Below are 16,337 nucleotides of genomic sequence, written 5' to 3' on the forward strand. Positions count from 1 at the left end.
CATGAAGAAACTACTATGCTTACTATGACACTGACTACTCTTACATTTGTTCCTGCAAGTTTACATTTAGGAGTAGATGGAGCATTAGAAATATTAACAGGAGCACAGTCACAAAAAGGCAATGTTCTAGTTGATGCTATAAAAACAAATATACAAGGTACTCTTTTGGGTACATGGTTAGGAGCTATTGTAATTCCATTAGATTGGGATCGACCATGGCAAGCTTGGCCAATTCCATGTGTTTTAGGTGCTCTTTTTGGTTATACAATTGCACATTTTATTACTCTTGTAAAAATATTATTTATATTAAGATTAGGTAAAAAAGTTCACAGATAAATATTAATAATTATATAAACAAATAAAATTTGATAATGAATTTCAGTTAATATTTTATTTATGCAATAATTTATTTTCAAATGATTAAAATATGTTTTTAATAAACTGATTTCTCATAAAAAAATTTTAGAGCAAATATTTTTTATTGTATTAGTTTTATTAAGAATTTTTTGTATGATATATTATTAAAAAATCTTATATAAATGACATAAAACTTTTTTTTTTTACTACTTTATACAATATAATGAACATATTAAAAATAATTTATAAATTTATGAAAAAATTTAAAGAAAATATAAATTTTTCCATGTAAAATAAGTTTTATTTATAAAAAAAATTATGTTAGGTCAAGTTACATAAAACTTTTTGTGATGCAACTTGTTAATGATTAAAAATTAATAATAATAATAATGTAACGATTTATAAAGATTATTATAAACTTATTATAAATTAAAGAATATAATCAATAAATTATAGAAATGTAAACTTTAATATACATTGTCTTTAAAATATTGTCTTTAAAAAATGATGATCTTCTCTATAAACTTTATTTTCCTATATAAAAATTATACGAAATTCTATTATAATATATATTTTTTATATACAAATATATTAATATTAAATGAAATAAATTATTATATTTCCCTTAAATATTAATTTATTTAAAATATATATTAAAATTTATAAATTTAATGTATTTATAAATTATTTTTAGATTATAAAATTTATTTGATAATTTTTTTAGTATACAATTTTTTTATAAAATTTTTTAAGCACTGATGCCAGTAGTATCGAAATAGAATCGCATGCAACTACGACTTTAGTCATCTCATTTTATCGTTAAATGGATTATAAATTGTTATCAATATTCAGAAAAATTAATACTTTTTAAAATATTATTTAATAAATTTCTTACTTTTATAAAGAATTAATAAAATTCTTTATTACGTTGTTAATTAAAAGTTTTGTAATTATGTCGAATACTGCTGGAAAGGTATTTATTTTTTTTAGATAAATTATTTTGAATTATTATTACAATTAAATAAAAATTAAGTATTAATTTATTTCTTTTTGAAACATTAAATTGATTATATCAATTTTCGATTAATTTTATAAAATTATTTAATAATAAAAATTATATATATCTTTTTATGTCATTTTATTAAATTAAGAGAGATATAAATTTAATTTAAATTATTTTATTAAGTTAAGAATGATGATATAAATTTAATTATTAATAAATTATGTATTTAAATAAATTAAAATTTTTTTTATATAATAGGTAATCAAATGTAAAGCTGCTGTAGCATGGAAAGAAAAACAACCTCTTTCATTTGAAGAAATTGAAGTTGCACCTCCAAAAGCTCATGAAGTAAGAATTAAAATTATATTTGTGGCTTTATGTCATACAGATGCTTATACTTTAGATGGATTAGATCCAGAAGGAATTTTTCCTTGTATTCTTGGTCATGAAGGTAGTGGTATTGTTGAAAGTGTAGGAGAAGAAGTTACAGAATTTCAACCTGGTATTTTTATATTGTTCATTATTGGATATTATATTTTTTAACCATTAAATAATTTTATATATCAAAATTATAGGTGATCATGTGATTCCATTATATGTTCCTCAATGTGGGGATTGTAAATTTTGTAAATCCCCAAAAACAAATCTATGCAGTAAGATTCGTATGACACAAGGCAAAGGTGTAATGCCTGATGGAACTTCTAGATTTACATGCAAGGGTCAAACTCTTGCTCATTTCATGGGTTGTTCTACTTTTTCAGAATATACTGTAGTTGCAGATATTTCTCTTGCTAAGGTATTTTTATTTTATAAAATAAATTATAATTATTTTATATTTATTAAATTATTATATAATAATTAAATATAATGATTAAAATTTATATTATTTATTAAAAAAAATTTATATAACAGATTGATCCTACTGCACCACTTGATAAAGTATCTCTATTGGGATGTGGAGTATCTACTGGATATGGTGCTGCTTTAAATACTGCTAAAGTAGAATCTGGAAGTACATGTGCTATATGGGGATTAGGTGCAGTTGGATTGGCAGTTGCACTTGGTTGTAAAAAAGCTGGTGCCAAACGTATTATTGGAATAGATGTGAATCCAAATAAATTTGAAATTGGTAAGATGAAAGAATTTATTAAAATTTTTTCAAAAGTATAAGATATTATTAAACAATTTTTATTATTTTTTAGCTAAAACATTTGGATGTACCGAATTTGTTAATCCTAAAGATTATGATAAGCCAATTCAGGAAGTCCTAATAGAACTAACCGATGGTGGACTAGATTATACTTTTGAATGTGTTGGTAATGTGAATACTATGGTAAGTTTTAATTGTTAAATCAAAATTTTCAACAAAACATTGGACCTGTTTTATTAATATTGTTTTTATTGATTTTATTTGTTAATAAAAATCAATATCGTATTTTTAGAGAGCTGCATTAGAATCTTGTCATAAAGGTTGGGGTACATCCGTTATTGTGGGTGTAGCTGCGGCGGGTCAAGAAATCAGTACTCGTCCATTTCAATTGGTAACAGGACGCGTATGGAAAGGAACTGCATTTGGTGGTTGGAAATCTAAAGAAAGTGTTCCTAAATTGGTGAAAGAATATATGTCAAAATCATTAATACTTGATGAATTTATTACACATACTCTACCCTTTGAAAAGATAAATGAAGGTTTTGATTTATTGCATTCAGGCAATTGGTAAGTTTCAATAATTTTTGTTTAATGAACTATTTAAAATATTAAAATATTATTTCTTTTTTATTACAGTTTAAGAGCTGTGCTCAAATATTAAAAAGCATATAAATTCTTATAAGTTTTTATATTATTTGTATTTTAACTAAAACATATTTGTAAAACATTTTATATACAAATAAAGATAATATATTTCCTTATAAATATAATTTTCTATTCCTGTAATTAATTAGGTTCGAAGTGATTGTAGTCTTCAGATTTCTACAACAATCTTTATTCATAAAGAATTCTTACAGCCACATGTACAATACCAATTTGGTGAAATATTAATAGTAGCTCTGGAATGAAGTAAAAATTCTTTACGCTTTGACCAAGTGCATACCTTACAAAATCATCACGGTACGAAGATCATAAACGATGATTTTTCATTGTATATAATTATGTATATACAATATGCAAGACTTTCGGTAAAACTATTTATGTTTGTTTGAAGTTAATATACTTGTTAATCTAGGTCGACGGTAATAATTCAGGCGGAATATAAATTGCGCTCAACGTAGCAAAGAGTATACACGTTAATTAATTCATCGCGGACGAGGTTCCCGTACACCAAATGTTCAATGGCACGGAGAGTTTCTATGAATTCTTATTGTATGTTATTTTAAATCTCTGAAAATGATGCGGCACCTATCATGTTAATTATTAAAATGCAAAATTTACTCTCAAATAGTTTATGCAGAATAATAAAACTTAGTTTCGGTGTAAATATGTTTTACTGATAGTTTCTATTTGATATATAATATTATCGATCAAGTATTTGTAAAAAAGATTAGAGTAAATCTTGTTGTTTTTAATGAGAATATAAGTAAGTACTTAAATTCGGAATACATGTATCTCTAATTAATAATATATCGGAGCATAAACAAATTAAAATGAAATAAAGCATAATCTAAGTTTAAAAACATAATCTCCATGTTTTTTGCTCCTTTCTAGACAAGAGATACATATAATTTGCACTGGCTATTCCTACGTAAATTGCCGTCTAATACTAGGGCATATTCACATAGTCACACCGATCAGTTTTCTACGGATTATATGTTATACTCTAGAACCTACGGTGTACCACACACTCGTTAAGTAAAAGTTTGTTAAGTAAAAATACTTATAATTACAATAAACGCAGACAAATCACGATGTGTTCGTTATAATATGAACAATATACTTTATTACTTATACTTGATTTTAATAAATTAATATATCATCAATGAATTATAGTACCAATACTAATACTAATACAACAAATAAAAAGAAATAAATTTTCGAAGAAAGCAGAAAATTTTATAAATATTAAAAATCGAATATTAATTAAAAATAGTATGTAATTTATTTCACTCATCGTGATTAAACTGCGGTTCAGTTTAGTTAGCGAGTATGAAATAGGTCATTTTTTTATGCAATATATCTTACACTAAATCTCGCAACGCAAGATGGCTACGAGAGAAAAGAAAATTAAAAAAAAAAAAAAAAAAAAAAAGATAAAAATAGTGGAAGAAGAATTAGCGTGAAGAAAATAAATAAGCGTGGAGACAGAAATCTATATCTGCTGTCGGCGTATATTTTCTTGTGTTAAGAATCAGCGAATCAGTGCTTTATAACGAGAGAGCGTTAATCAATTAAATCTATGTTCGTGATTCGGACTATGCAAATACTTTTCTGTTTACTTTATCCTACGTGTTCAAGCGTGTGCATCTCTCTAAGATTGTATTAGATGCGTATTTCGCATCTGCTGACGATCTGCCAGATTTTCTCTCTCAGCCAGCTTGTTTTCGTCCGCTATATTATCGTAAGTCATAGACAGTATTATATATATATATATATTTATATGTATATTTATATATATATATTATGCTTAGACATTATAATTCGAGATATCGTTAATCTAGCGCAATTAGAAATCATAATTACATAGAGCATTTTTCTTCTTTTCTTTTTCTTTTTTCGTATTTCTTTTTTTTTTTTTTTTTTTTTTTTTCTTGTTTTTTTTTTTTTTTTTTTTTTTTTCTTGTTTTTTTTTTTTTTTTTTTTTTTTTCTTGTTTTTTTTTTTTTTTTTTTTTTTTTCTTGTTTTTTTTTTTTTTTTTTTTTTTTTCTTGTTTTTTTTTTTTTTTTTTTTTTTTTCTTGTTTTTTTTTTTTTTTTTTTTTTTAAAGATATTATAATTTCTATACGTCGTGGAGTGGACATGTGAATTTTACCCGATGGAGGATGAGCTTCTTTCCCTTCTCCTATTGCATTGTTTTTTTTCTCTTTCTCTCTCTCTCTTTCTCTCTCTCTTTCTCTCTCTCTTCTCTCTCTCTCTCGCGAAACTTCTAGTTTGTAAATGCATAAATAGTATATAATTATATTATTTATAGAGTTGTGCATGGAGGTACCTCGACAGGCACACAGGGTACAACGTATCTCATTAAAATTATAAGGACGATTCTGTCACTGCGTCGAACATCGATATCTCCTGTATGATGTTTGATTAAAATAGAGCGTCACACGAGATTGTTATTGCACGATTTAGCCCTTCAATTATTGCACTGTACAAGCATCCTACGATTCTTCGATTCAGCAGCTTCTTAACCCGTTTGGCACTTGTGTTATAAACAAAAGAAAAGAAAAAAAAAAAAAATAACAATAAAAAATAAAAAAAAATATTTATATCAATATCCATTATTTAAATTCAATCTATAAACTAAGTTCAATTAATAAAAAATATGTTAAATCAATTATTATAAAAAAATGATCATTCTCGGGTTAAGGATCATGACCAATGGACAAAGAGGACTTAATATTCAAGTCGTGCAACCACGATGCCAGAGGTTATCCGCTGCTCGTGTCACATCTCGTTAATCCTCATACTTGTTTCGTTGCTCCTCTGACTTTTAGGTTCACGCGTGAGTCGCAGCCTACGCCGACCTGTTTCACTTGAAGACACCTCCAATCACAACGGCGATACTCGAAATCAGTGGACAACCGGGAGAACGGTTTTCAATTCTCCTTTACAAGAGGAATCGTGTCGTCCGGCTGTTCGATATCACGTTAAGTTGCTGCTCCCGTTTCTGTTGTTGCTGGCTGATTCTAAGGAATCTAAAAGTCTAATGGCTGATCGGCGGACCCTTCGAGATCCTGGGCAGAATCTGTACCACCATCTTCGTCATCGTCCAAATCCACGCTATTCGTCTTTAATCCACCGTTGCTGATCTTGTTCACGATCGTGTCTGAAATGTTATGAAGATAAGTATTATAATCATTTTGGACGAACGTTTTACCATTGACATAATTCGAACCCATTTACCGCAATCTGGCTTGCTGCCACGTGTTCTAGTCCCAGCGAATTCCACACCATGAGGATCCACACACCAACAGAGTCCTAGACCACGATGGCACTGGGTGCTTCGATAATACCCTCGAGAATCGCAAGCAGGTGCAACGTCGGGTGATGATCGTTTACGTACAGCGGCACAGGGGCGTTCAGCCTTTGAAAAGCATCCACACCATTCAGGACCACTTACAAAGATGTCTCTGAAAAAGGATTGTCAAATATGGTTGATGCTTGCTGGTATTATATATCTTCTTGATTAAAATATCCTATCTAGTATTTTTTTATATATATGAAGATTCTTTAAAAGGAAAATAATAAAGCTTCAAATTTCTTGAATAATAGATCAAGGAGTATAGTAGAAAGTAAATAAGAGCTCAGAATGAAAGAATGATACAAACGTGTTTATTTTCAGAAAATCATTAGTGCTAGTAACCATTATTTATAATTATTATCTTGGAAAAATTTTCTTCTTGTACCAAGAATTATATTCCATCCAAATCATTACACATCCAATTTAATCTCTATATATATCCTGAGAGAACGAAAATTCCAAACGCAACGACCCATCATTTCTTATTTCCCCGTTTGCATTCGAGCTAAAAGCAATTGATTCGAAATGAAAGTTTCACACACGTTCCACGTGTCTGCCTCTTAACGACCAGCCACTCTCCGCTTCGTAGGCACGTACGCTCGAGACCTATTACGCTCGAGCGTCAAGTCTCTCGAAGGTATTAAAAACTGAAAGGGTTTCTCTCCCTCTCTTTCACTCTCTCTTCGTTCTCTTTTCGGGTCACGTATCCGCGGACTTTAATGATTTACAAGCAACGGACACGACGGGATTATATATATATATAAAAGAAAGAAAAATTCGCGGAGAAATGTAACAAACGGGTTAGACAACTAGGTGGAGATGTACGTGAACGGAATAACATCCCGGATGGCCGGAAGTCATCTTACCTGTCCGTGTCGCAACCGTCGAGGAACGGTTTCAGACACGGCTCGTTTTGATCGTGTTCCAGCCCGTACAACTCGGAAAGAGAGAGTCTGCCATCGTTGTCGCTGTCCAAATGTCCGAACATCCACCTGACCTCGCTCTGGCAGCCGATAGGGAAGTGACCTGGAAACAGTGCACAGGAATGAAATATGAATTCCGATGACCCTGTCTCTGCAGGCAGAAATATATAAATATCTCTCGACGGGGGGGAACAACTTGGTAACATAACACGCGTGTTAAATAAAAATTGGAACCATTGGATGCACTTGTGTTCAGCGAACATCTGTGCAAAAAATATTATCAGTCTATGTTTCCAGGAAATTGCAATATTTAAGTGGTGGATCGATACGATTCTATAATGATGAACGAGATGAAAAGTTTAATGCCTCAGGAGGTGAGTGAAAATTGTATAGAGTGTTGTATTAATTATCAATATTCTTTTATTATAATATGGCATTCGAAATATATCAAGTATATAAGATTCGTTCAAACTTTGCTACTGTGTTTTATAAAAATAAGTTCATAAATGCTTAAAAAGAATAATTCAATTCGATATTTATCAAATTTGTGATATCCACATGAATACAGCCATTTGTAAAGTTTACACCCTATATATACTTTTCGATTTGAAAAATAAATTTTTATTAAAAAGATTCTGTTAAAATTCACACGAATTTTTCTTTTAAAACGAATCCATTACACAACCATTTTTCCAGGTTTAATTATAGGTAAATTACAGGTAAAATTATACGCACATTACTTTGTCAACCGTCCATCTCACAGTGGATATATTTCGGTTGCAAGATCGGATTGAAACCGTACAAATTGGGAACAATATCGACATAGACAGAGGAGAGTAATCGGCGACAGATCTGAGGGGGGAAGCGATTCATTTAAATGGGACAATTCCTCGCTGGTACGAAAGTGATTGTACCGAAGTCGAATAGCGTGCAGTGACGTGAGGCAGTTCCGAACTATTTTGGATCGTGCGCGCTGTAATGTCCAGAGAGACCACCCTTTTCGTGCGGGGCAATTAGTCTCTTGTATATTCAACTCCGATCGGCCACGTTCTCTGCAGAACTTGCCCGTTCTGAATGGTTTATCGGCAACGATACTTTTAACCCCAATGTTAAACGTGTTATCCCAATGTTACGTGGTCAACGAGACAAGATAATCCTTTCGAATTCGACGAACAAGAGATTTTTTTAAAGATAAAAATTTATCCGTTTTTCTTTTCCTTTTCGAATTTTTAATCAATTTATGCTGAATCAATACTGCTTTCATTTTTGCGATCGTAGAATTTTTTAATGGTAATGCGGTAATTAATAAGTTCTTCGAGAAAAAAATATCTAATAAAATCAAAATTAGTATTCTATGAAATTGAAATTACATTATATTTAGGATAATTTTGATTTTTATATTATTTCATAAAAATTTCACTGATTAATTTTAATTTTGATCAGTGTTCACTTTCATTCTAATTATTCGTGACTTTAACTTGGTATGAGAACATTGACTCTCGAGTCATTTTCACTGGATTACTCGGTTTAATGATTCTAATCGGAATTGGTGATTCAGGAATCGTTTTAACAGGCTTTCACGAATCACCAGATAATTCCAACAGGATTTGACAGCTTGGGAATTGTGTCGATTTAATGATTTATTAAAAATCTTAATCAAATATAAATTTTTATATCAATTTTTTAAATTGATTCTAATTTCGAATTCTTATATTTTCTCCTGTATTTCTATATTAGTATATAATGTAAATAAATTCTTAATAACTTTGAACAAGCAAGAAATTTCGAAAATTTTAAATGATAGATAGTCAAAAGATATTCGATGTTATTTTTTCTTTCGTTTCTGTATCAATAAAAGATGAGTTTTGAAATTTTTCAACGGAATTTTTAATCGATCTTGTTAATCGAGAGACACATTTAGAGAGAAATTTATAATTTTCAAACCAATTTGCCGTCGAAAAACATCGTCCACATCGATAACACGAATGACGATGCAAGAGTTTCGATGGTTTCGTTACCTACGCTTCTAATTTGTTGCGCCACGTCATCGCATGTGCAATTTACTGATAATTAGAGCAACTTTTAGCACGTCACCATCGTTTCCGTTTCTACCAACTGTTAAGCAAAACATGGGATGCAATTATCGTTACATTGGTCACGCGATTTTTACGCCCTGCTATTGTTTACCCGAGTAAAATTAACTGAAATATTCCTCAAACGTTATATTTGAGGAATAAATTATGTTTGTAATTTGAATTAAAAAATTAATTTAATTTCAATGAAGTAATTGACTGATATTGATTGTTATTCAAATTTTCTTACAATGAATATATTAATATAAATTTCTATTTTTAACGATAACTTATTAAATTACTTGATTGATGAAAAAAAAAACAAAATTATTAATAGATCTTTATGAGCTAACGAAATAAAAATTAAACAATGATTTGCACATTTAATCTTTCATAATATTATTAAGTTCACAAGTGAAATTTCACTTTTCAATATCTTGTGAGAGAAAATATTTTAATTAATTTAAAATTTATATAGATAATAAAACAGAGATGTCAAATTGTGTTAGAATTCTTTTAAAAGTCTATAATGTTAAAAAAAAATGAAGATACCACTTATAATGATGGTACATTGATGAATATCAGAGGGTTGATGATGGAAAATTTTCCAGAAGGCTCAATCTAATTAACGAAATCCAATTGGAATGTCATATTCCAAACCATAAATCCAAGATTGACCTAGTTCTAAGATCTATATGCTCGTACCTTTAGGTTTAGGATGAGGGCGACGGTGTTTAGAATCAGCCATCACGACAGAGAACCAATCCAGGAGACGATTCGCCATTGCCGGCTTGGATGACGGGGGACAATCAGAGTTTCGCGATGATTGGGAGTTGTACGTCGATTTTAAGGGGGATGGAGTCTTTTCCATTACTTCGTTGCTCATCAGATGCTTGTCGTCGTACTTGCTTCCAGCCAGTGCCTGAAATAAATAAATAATTTGTATGAAACTTAAATTAAATATATGTATATTTAAGATATTAATATATTCATGGAAATACTTTAGAAGAATTTTAAAGATGATTCTAATAGATTCAAAATAAATACAAAAATTAATATTCTCAAAAATGGTTAAGGAATAATAATTTATTGAATTATAAATACATTGCAATCTCTCTTTATCTAACAATTGAATTTAAATTATAAAATTATATGTTTGTAGATATGATAATTTTACATGGATGATATAAAAAAAAATCCAGGAATTCTTTTATTGGTGGATGAAAGGATATTGAAGATTTGTCGACTTCTAACTTTTTAATTCTTTTCTGTTCTTAATGCAATAATAAGATTATTCGATATCAAAGAATCAAGATTAAATAAAAATGAAATTAGAATTAAACATAGAAAAAAAATAAAAGATATAAAATAATACTCTCCTGTTTCTATCCTATTATTTAGTTCTTATATCATTTCTGATATACGAATATTCTCAGATTTGCATTTTTAAAAATTATCTTTAAATATCTCGAGTTTTATCGTTTCGAATAATTAAAGAATCTCTTTCTTTACCAAAAAAAAAAAAAAAAAAATTTGAAAATTCCTCGTAAGCATCATCAAAGAAACAAAGAGATTACACGCAGAAATAAGTTTATGTTTCATCATGAATCATCACGAGCCTGAATTTATAGGAACCGGTAATAATTTTCTATCCACGAATACAATTCGTGTCCATTAATTAAGAATCTTTTCGCGCGAATTTACATACTTTTAACGCGTTATTCAATGATCCTTCGATTGCGAATTCGAGTTTGATTATATCGTCGGGGCAATTCGTTGAAATTAATTCACTAACCTGTTCACAAATTAGTAATGCGAAACGAAATTTACTGAAAAGAGCGTTGTACATTGATCCTTTGATTACGTTTTAACACGTTCATTGCATCGTAACAATATTTCGAAAAATGAGAAAAACTTTTTTTTTTTTTTTTTAGAATTTTACAATTTGAATTATTACACACAGATTTTTCTATTAAACGAATCTTTGATATTAATCCCTGAAAATAGAAAATTGTTGAAGAATTATTCCATAATTTTTCTTTTTCCATCATAAAACACAATAATAAGATATTCTTTATTTAGACTCAATACAAAACGACGACTGATTATTCTATCTGAAAATTTTCCAAACAATTCTTCTCGTAGGCCGAATCAAGGGGAAAAGGAGATGGGGAGGTTGGCCAATGCGATTATTAACCGTACGAACGTGTAATTTCGAGGTAAATACACGTCTGGTGCACAGGACGGGTATAAAGGGTTCGTTCTTCTGGGCTTTCGTGCACAATCTCTCGTTTTTCACTTCTCTTCTTAGCCAAGCTCGAGTCATGAACCAGGTTTGTACAGCGTTAATTTTCTCCCCGCAGAGGGTTGCTAACAATGAGCAGAAACTCATGTATCTTCTCCTCCTATTCTAAATTCCTATCTCGCAAATCTCGCCCCGCGCCACTTTATACGCAACCCCTTGCAAAAACAATCGAACTACGTCTTCATCTTCCGCCTTCTTCTTTTCTACGCTGTTCCCTCCACGGTTCAACCCTCGAGGGATCATTTTCGATGCTTGGAAAATACATTTATGATCCTAGATTTTTATTTAGACTCTTATTGAAGCCGTTGAAAATATTACATTTTGATTCTTTCTGTGCTATTTGATTTTGATGATTTAATTATTTTTAATATGTGATAAAGAAATCGAATCCTTAAGAAATAAACTTTGATTAGAAAAAATTAATTTTCTGATCCTTCATAATTATTTCAAATCACTAATACTTTAATATAATTTTATACGTAGAATATTGGTAAATTGGATGATAATCAAGTAACACAATATCAATCATGTTTAATATATCATAATCAAAATTGCTCTAAAATGTTGTCCAAAAAAGATCAAAAGGATTAAAAATTCTTGAATGGATCTGGTTTACTCGTGGCATGCACGTCGTCGAGTCTTAGGGGGTTGCAACCGTCCGTAACGATATTACGGCTCCTCGTCGTCTGGCGACGCTTTCCGTCGGATCGATGGGAAAGACGCCTCGTCTGGGCTCGAAAATACGAGCTATCGACTCGTAGAGGTCTTACGGTCGACCAATGAGAGCTTCATCGCCATTGAAAAATACTCGACTTCCTCGTAAAAAAAGGATCGAGGATCGAGGCTCGATTTTATACTCGCAATGATTCTAATTTTTATTTCAAACGTTTTCAGCATTGAGTATTGGCTATTGAGAATTACAGATTTAAAAAATTTTTGAAATTATAAATTTAAAAGAATTAGTATATAATAACATAATATGCGTTTTATAAATCTAATTCTTGTTTCAGCCAATAGTGATCAATTTTATTTATTTCATTAAAATACTGTTTGTGAAAAATTTAGAATAACAAATTTATATGAATTTTCTAATTTCTGATTCTTAAAAAGGAATTTCATATAAATATATATGATTTGATTTAGTTTCTTTTTAAGAAATAAATTTGGAAGAAATTCTGTATGGATCTATGTGAAGTTTTTTCTTTTTTTTATTTTAATTTAAAAGAATTTAACATTTTGTGAAAATTATCTTGAGAAATTCTTTCCTTATGAATCGAATTATTTTCAATCAAAAGATACGTGTGATAAAATTGTAAAACTAAATTCTATTTAAACTTTTCATCTGTGTCACATTTTTAAATATAAATTTCAAATTCGTAAAAGGGTATAAATTCCAGTTCCCAAACAATACCAAAACTATTTCCTCCGATTAAACTCGAGAATATTAGGTATATAGTAGTCCTCTTAGATCTGTTATTTTAGCCTTCAGCGTGTTAATAAACTAGTCCTGCTATTGATTCAGTGTTTCCACGGTAACGTGGGGTTATCATCCCTTGGAAAGGAAATTCTAGATTCCCCCGTCTCGAGTTTACGCCGTAGAACGCATTCTCCAAGAGATAAATATAAGTTTTCCTCTTGGGTAATTAAAGGATCAAACCGTTCTGTTTCTTCAAATTGTTTTCTTTGAAACCACTTTCGATATCTTTGATTATTTTTATTTAATTTTTTCATTTATATGCTTTACACATGGTTGAAATGTGTAAAATCATTTGGAATTTAATAATTTGATGTATCGTTGAATAATATTTTTTGCAAATAAATATTTAAAAAAAAATAATATTTTTCACAAATATAATTTTAATATAATTTATAAAATAACTTGAGTAATATTTTATCAGTTTTTTATGAAAAATTTTATTACAAATTTTAAACTATATTTCACATCGAATTCGAATTCTTTCACAAAGATTTAGAATTAAAAAAGAACTCATAATATTAATGTTAAATTTTGGAAAAGTTATTATTAAAAATACAATCTATAATTAATATGAAAAATAAACGAAATAATTACTAATAACAATCAATGAAATTTTATTTATAATGATTTTTTTAATTGAATTTGTCGAATTAAAATTTGATAAATATCATTTTTAATAAAACTGTCTAATATTAATAAATAATAACAAGTTGTCAGAGACTCGTAAACAAAACGAATAATATGGATTATCTACTTTTCCGATTGCCGATTATATTGAAAACTCCAATTATCATCAGAGTAACAGTACCTTTCGAACGATATTTCAATTTCCCCAGTCGAGCTTGCGAGCTGACACGCGTGATTAAGCAAAATTATACAGGCATCCGCATTTAATAATCCGGTATCGTCCGTGTAAAATTAACCCGATAATTGGCAACGACCTCGACGATGGACCGTGATCGTTCGATAATTTCCCTCGATCTTCCGCAGGCATGTCCAACGAATCTGGATTATCGACTGATAATTGATGCTGATCATTTTCATTTTGCATTTAACGAACATGGTACAACTTTTGATAGAAATCAAAGAAAATTTTAATCTTTCTTGTTTCTCTCAAAACATTTAATTAATTGTTTCGTTACCGATCATTTGACGTGTATATGCTATATGATGAATTATTTTTCTTTCCTAGCATGATTAACGTGAAATTTAACTATAATATTTATTTAAATATAATGATTTTTATCAAATAATTTCTTTATTTATTATCTACTAATTTTTTAAATTTTTTCGCGTAAATGAAAGATTATTTCTTCCAATCTAACTTTTTTAAAACTTCTATTAATACTAATACTAATAATTTTTCGTACGCCATTCTAAATCTCGATTCCGATATTGAAGCATTGTTCTTTATTACGCAATTTACTTTTTTTCTTTCTATAACAATTAATAAAACATCCACCAAGTTGTATTTAACGTTATAAAAAATATCATTCAACAATACGTTCAATCACTAAATAAATTCCAAAATTATTTACATTGCATTTATGGAATCGAATTATTTCATGCAAAAAACAAATTCCTGAATTTTTTCCTGGAAATTAATTACATCGCGAGAAAATTTTTAAAACAAATTTACAACAAGAGGTTAACATTATCGATTCTCATAATCGATAATAAAAAAAAAAAAAAAAATTAACTCTCTACCAAGTCGACTTATTGAAAATTAGTTCATACTTTTTTTTTTTAATTTTTTCAGGGAAAGTCAATAAATTATCCTGTTTCTTTCGTTCGTTTTTTCTCTCTCCAGAAACGAAAGGAGATACAGAAGGATCAACGCGATAGAAGAAACAGGATAAGTATTAATTACCGGCGTGGCGAGGAATAATTTAAGAAGGCTTCCAGGATTAATTTTGCTCTTCGAAACAGCTTCTCGAATTAAACTCTTCCCATCTCTTTTCACCCCTCTCGAGGATCCGACTTCTCTCTTTCAGATTTCCTTTATTCACTGGCATCTCTCTCTCTACATTTTCCTTCGGTTGTTTATCTTCAATTTTCCCGCGCGACTTATTGTTTCTCTTCGTTCTTCTTTATCCCCTCCCCTCTTTCTCTCTCTCTTTCTCTCTCTCTTCCTCGGAGAAGAAAGAAACTCTGCAGACCAATAGGAGAATCCTGGCGGAATGGAGGTTGAATCTTTTATCGTTTCTGTTTTGGGGCCACGGAAATGGGGAAAGAGGTGTTCTTATACATATACATGTATAGAGACTTGATTCAGGGACACGTCTGAATGGATTCGCTCGAACTGTTCCTGTCAGTTTTCAAGATACGAATACACTGTATCAAAATATAAGCGAGAAATGAAAGAAGAACGAAAAGTAGAAAATAGCCCTTGCTCAAAAAGGGATCAAAAAAAAAAAGAAGAAAATAGTAGTAGAGTGAAAAATAGTCTTTTGTATTTGTAAAAGAAGAAAAACATGTTGCATCGAAAGGACAATAACAACAAATATGCCGAAGATAATTTCAGAAATTTATAAAATATCCTTGATATCTATCTAGGATTGATTAACGAATTTTTTTTGTATTTTCTTTCGTTTCGATTTTTAAAAAAAATTCCATCTAATTATTTAATCGAAGGAAATTTATCAGAATTCACAATTTTTCACTACGTATCTCATAAATTACTCGATTGATCGATCCTTTCAATTATCCTAATTTTTTATTTATTCTAATACTTACAATAAATAAGTAAAAGAACTTCAACACCTCGAGATCAAGAAGAAGACGAAAATAAAACATTATAATATATATTCCTCGCGAAAATTCAAAAAATTCTTTTCACAGAATAGGTAGATCAATAAATCTATGAAAATCACGGTTGTTTGCGCAATGTCGCCCGATTGAAATTTGTTCCCAAGTGGAAAGTTTTGACCCTTGCTCCCTCCTATCTCCTGGCGGAGACAGGATCGATCGAATGAAATTAAATTTCGAAGCGAAAGTATCTCTGGAGAAAGGAAAGGAGAAAAAAAAAAA

At 29.6% G+C, this 16,337-nt stretch overlaps 3 protein-coding genes across 6 annotated transcripts in view; 2 read left to right on the forward strand and 1 right to left on the reverse strand.

The window, feature by feature from the left end:
• LOC102671742 (phosphatidylinositol-glycan biosynthesis class F protein) overlaps positions 1–373 on the forward strand; it is a 1,155-nt gene extending 782 nt beyond the window's left edge. Inside the window, 1 exon segment of the mRNA XM_031508754.1 lies at positions 1–373. This exon segment is cut by the window's left edge and continues 90 nt beyond it. Coding sequence (XP_031364614.1) covers positions 1–336 — 336 coding nt within the window. The 3' untranslated portion in view covers positions 337–373.
• A 717-nt stretch (positions 374–1,090) lies between these two features.
• Positions 1,091–5,098, forward strand: LOC102671881 (alcohol dehydrogenase class-3). Its single transcript, XM_006612160.2, has 7 exons — positions 1,091–1,330; positions 1,619–1,862; positions 1,936–2,156; positions 2,273–2,489; positions 2,563–2,693; positions 2,803–3,077; positions 3,147–5,098. Exons 1-7 carry the CDS (start codon positions 1,310–1,312, stop codon positions 3,169–3,171), a joined length of 1,134 nt encoding a protein of 377 aa, XP_006612223.1. The 5' UTR covers positions 1,091–1,309; the 3' UTR covers positions 3,172–5,098.
• A 161-nt stretch (positions 5,099–5,259) lies between these two features.
• Positions 5,260–16,337, reverse strand: part of LOC102672479 (proteoglycan Cow) — a 187,571-nt gene continuing 176,493 nt past the window's right edge. For all 4 annotated transcript variants that reach the window (XM_031508770.1, XM_006612165.2, XM_031508772.1 and 1 more), the window contains 4 exons: positions 10,231–10,447; positions 7,397–7,556; positions 6,413–6,639; positions 5,260–6,335 (listed from right to left, as the gene is read on the reverse strand). In XM_031508770.1, the coding sequence (XP_031364630.1) occupies positions 6,205–6,335; positions 6,413–6,639; positions 7,397–7,556; positions 10,231–10,447 (735 nt within the window). In that variant the 3' untranslated portion in view covers positions 5,260–6,204. The remainder of the gene's footprint in view (positions 6,336–6,412; positions 6,640–7,396; positions 7,557–10,230; positions 10,448–16,337) is intronic.

The sequence above is a fragment of the Apis dorsata genome, unplaced genomic scaffold (genome assembly GCF_000469605.1).
Source record: "Apis dorsata unplaced genomic scaffold, Apis dorsata 1.3 scaffold_99, whole genome shotgun sequence".
Classification (NCBI taxonomy): domain Eukaryota; kingdom Metazoa; phylum Arthropoda; class Insecta; order Hymenoptera; family Apidae; genus Apis; species Apis dorsata.

Coding starts and splice junctions, on each gene's coding strand:
- LOC102671881 (XM_006612160.2), top strand. CDS start 1,310: ATGTCGAATACTGCTGGAAAG. Junction 1,863..1,935: donor AGTTACAGAATTTCAACCTG/GTATTTTTATAT, acceptor TCAAAATTATAG/GTGATCATGTGATTCCATTA. Junction 2,490..2,562: donor TCCAAATAAATTTGAAATTG/GTAAGATGAAAG, acceptor ATTATTTTTTAG/CTAAAACATTTGGATGTACC.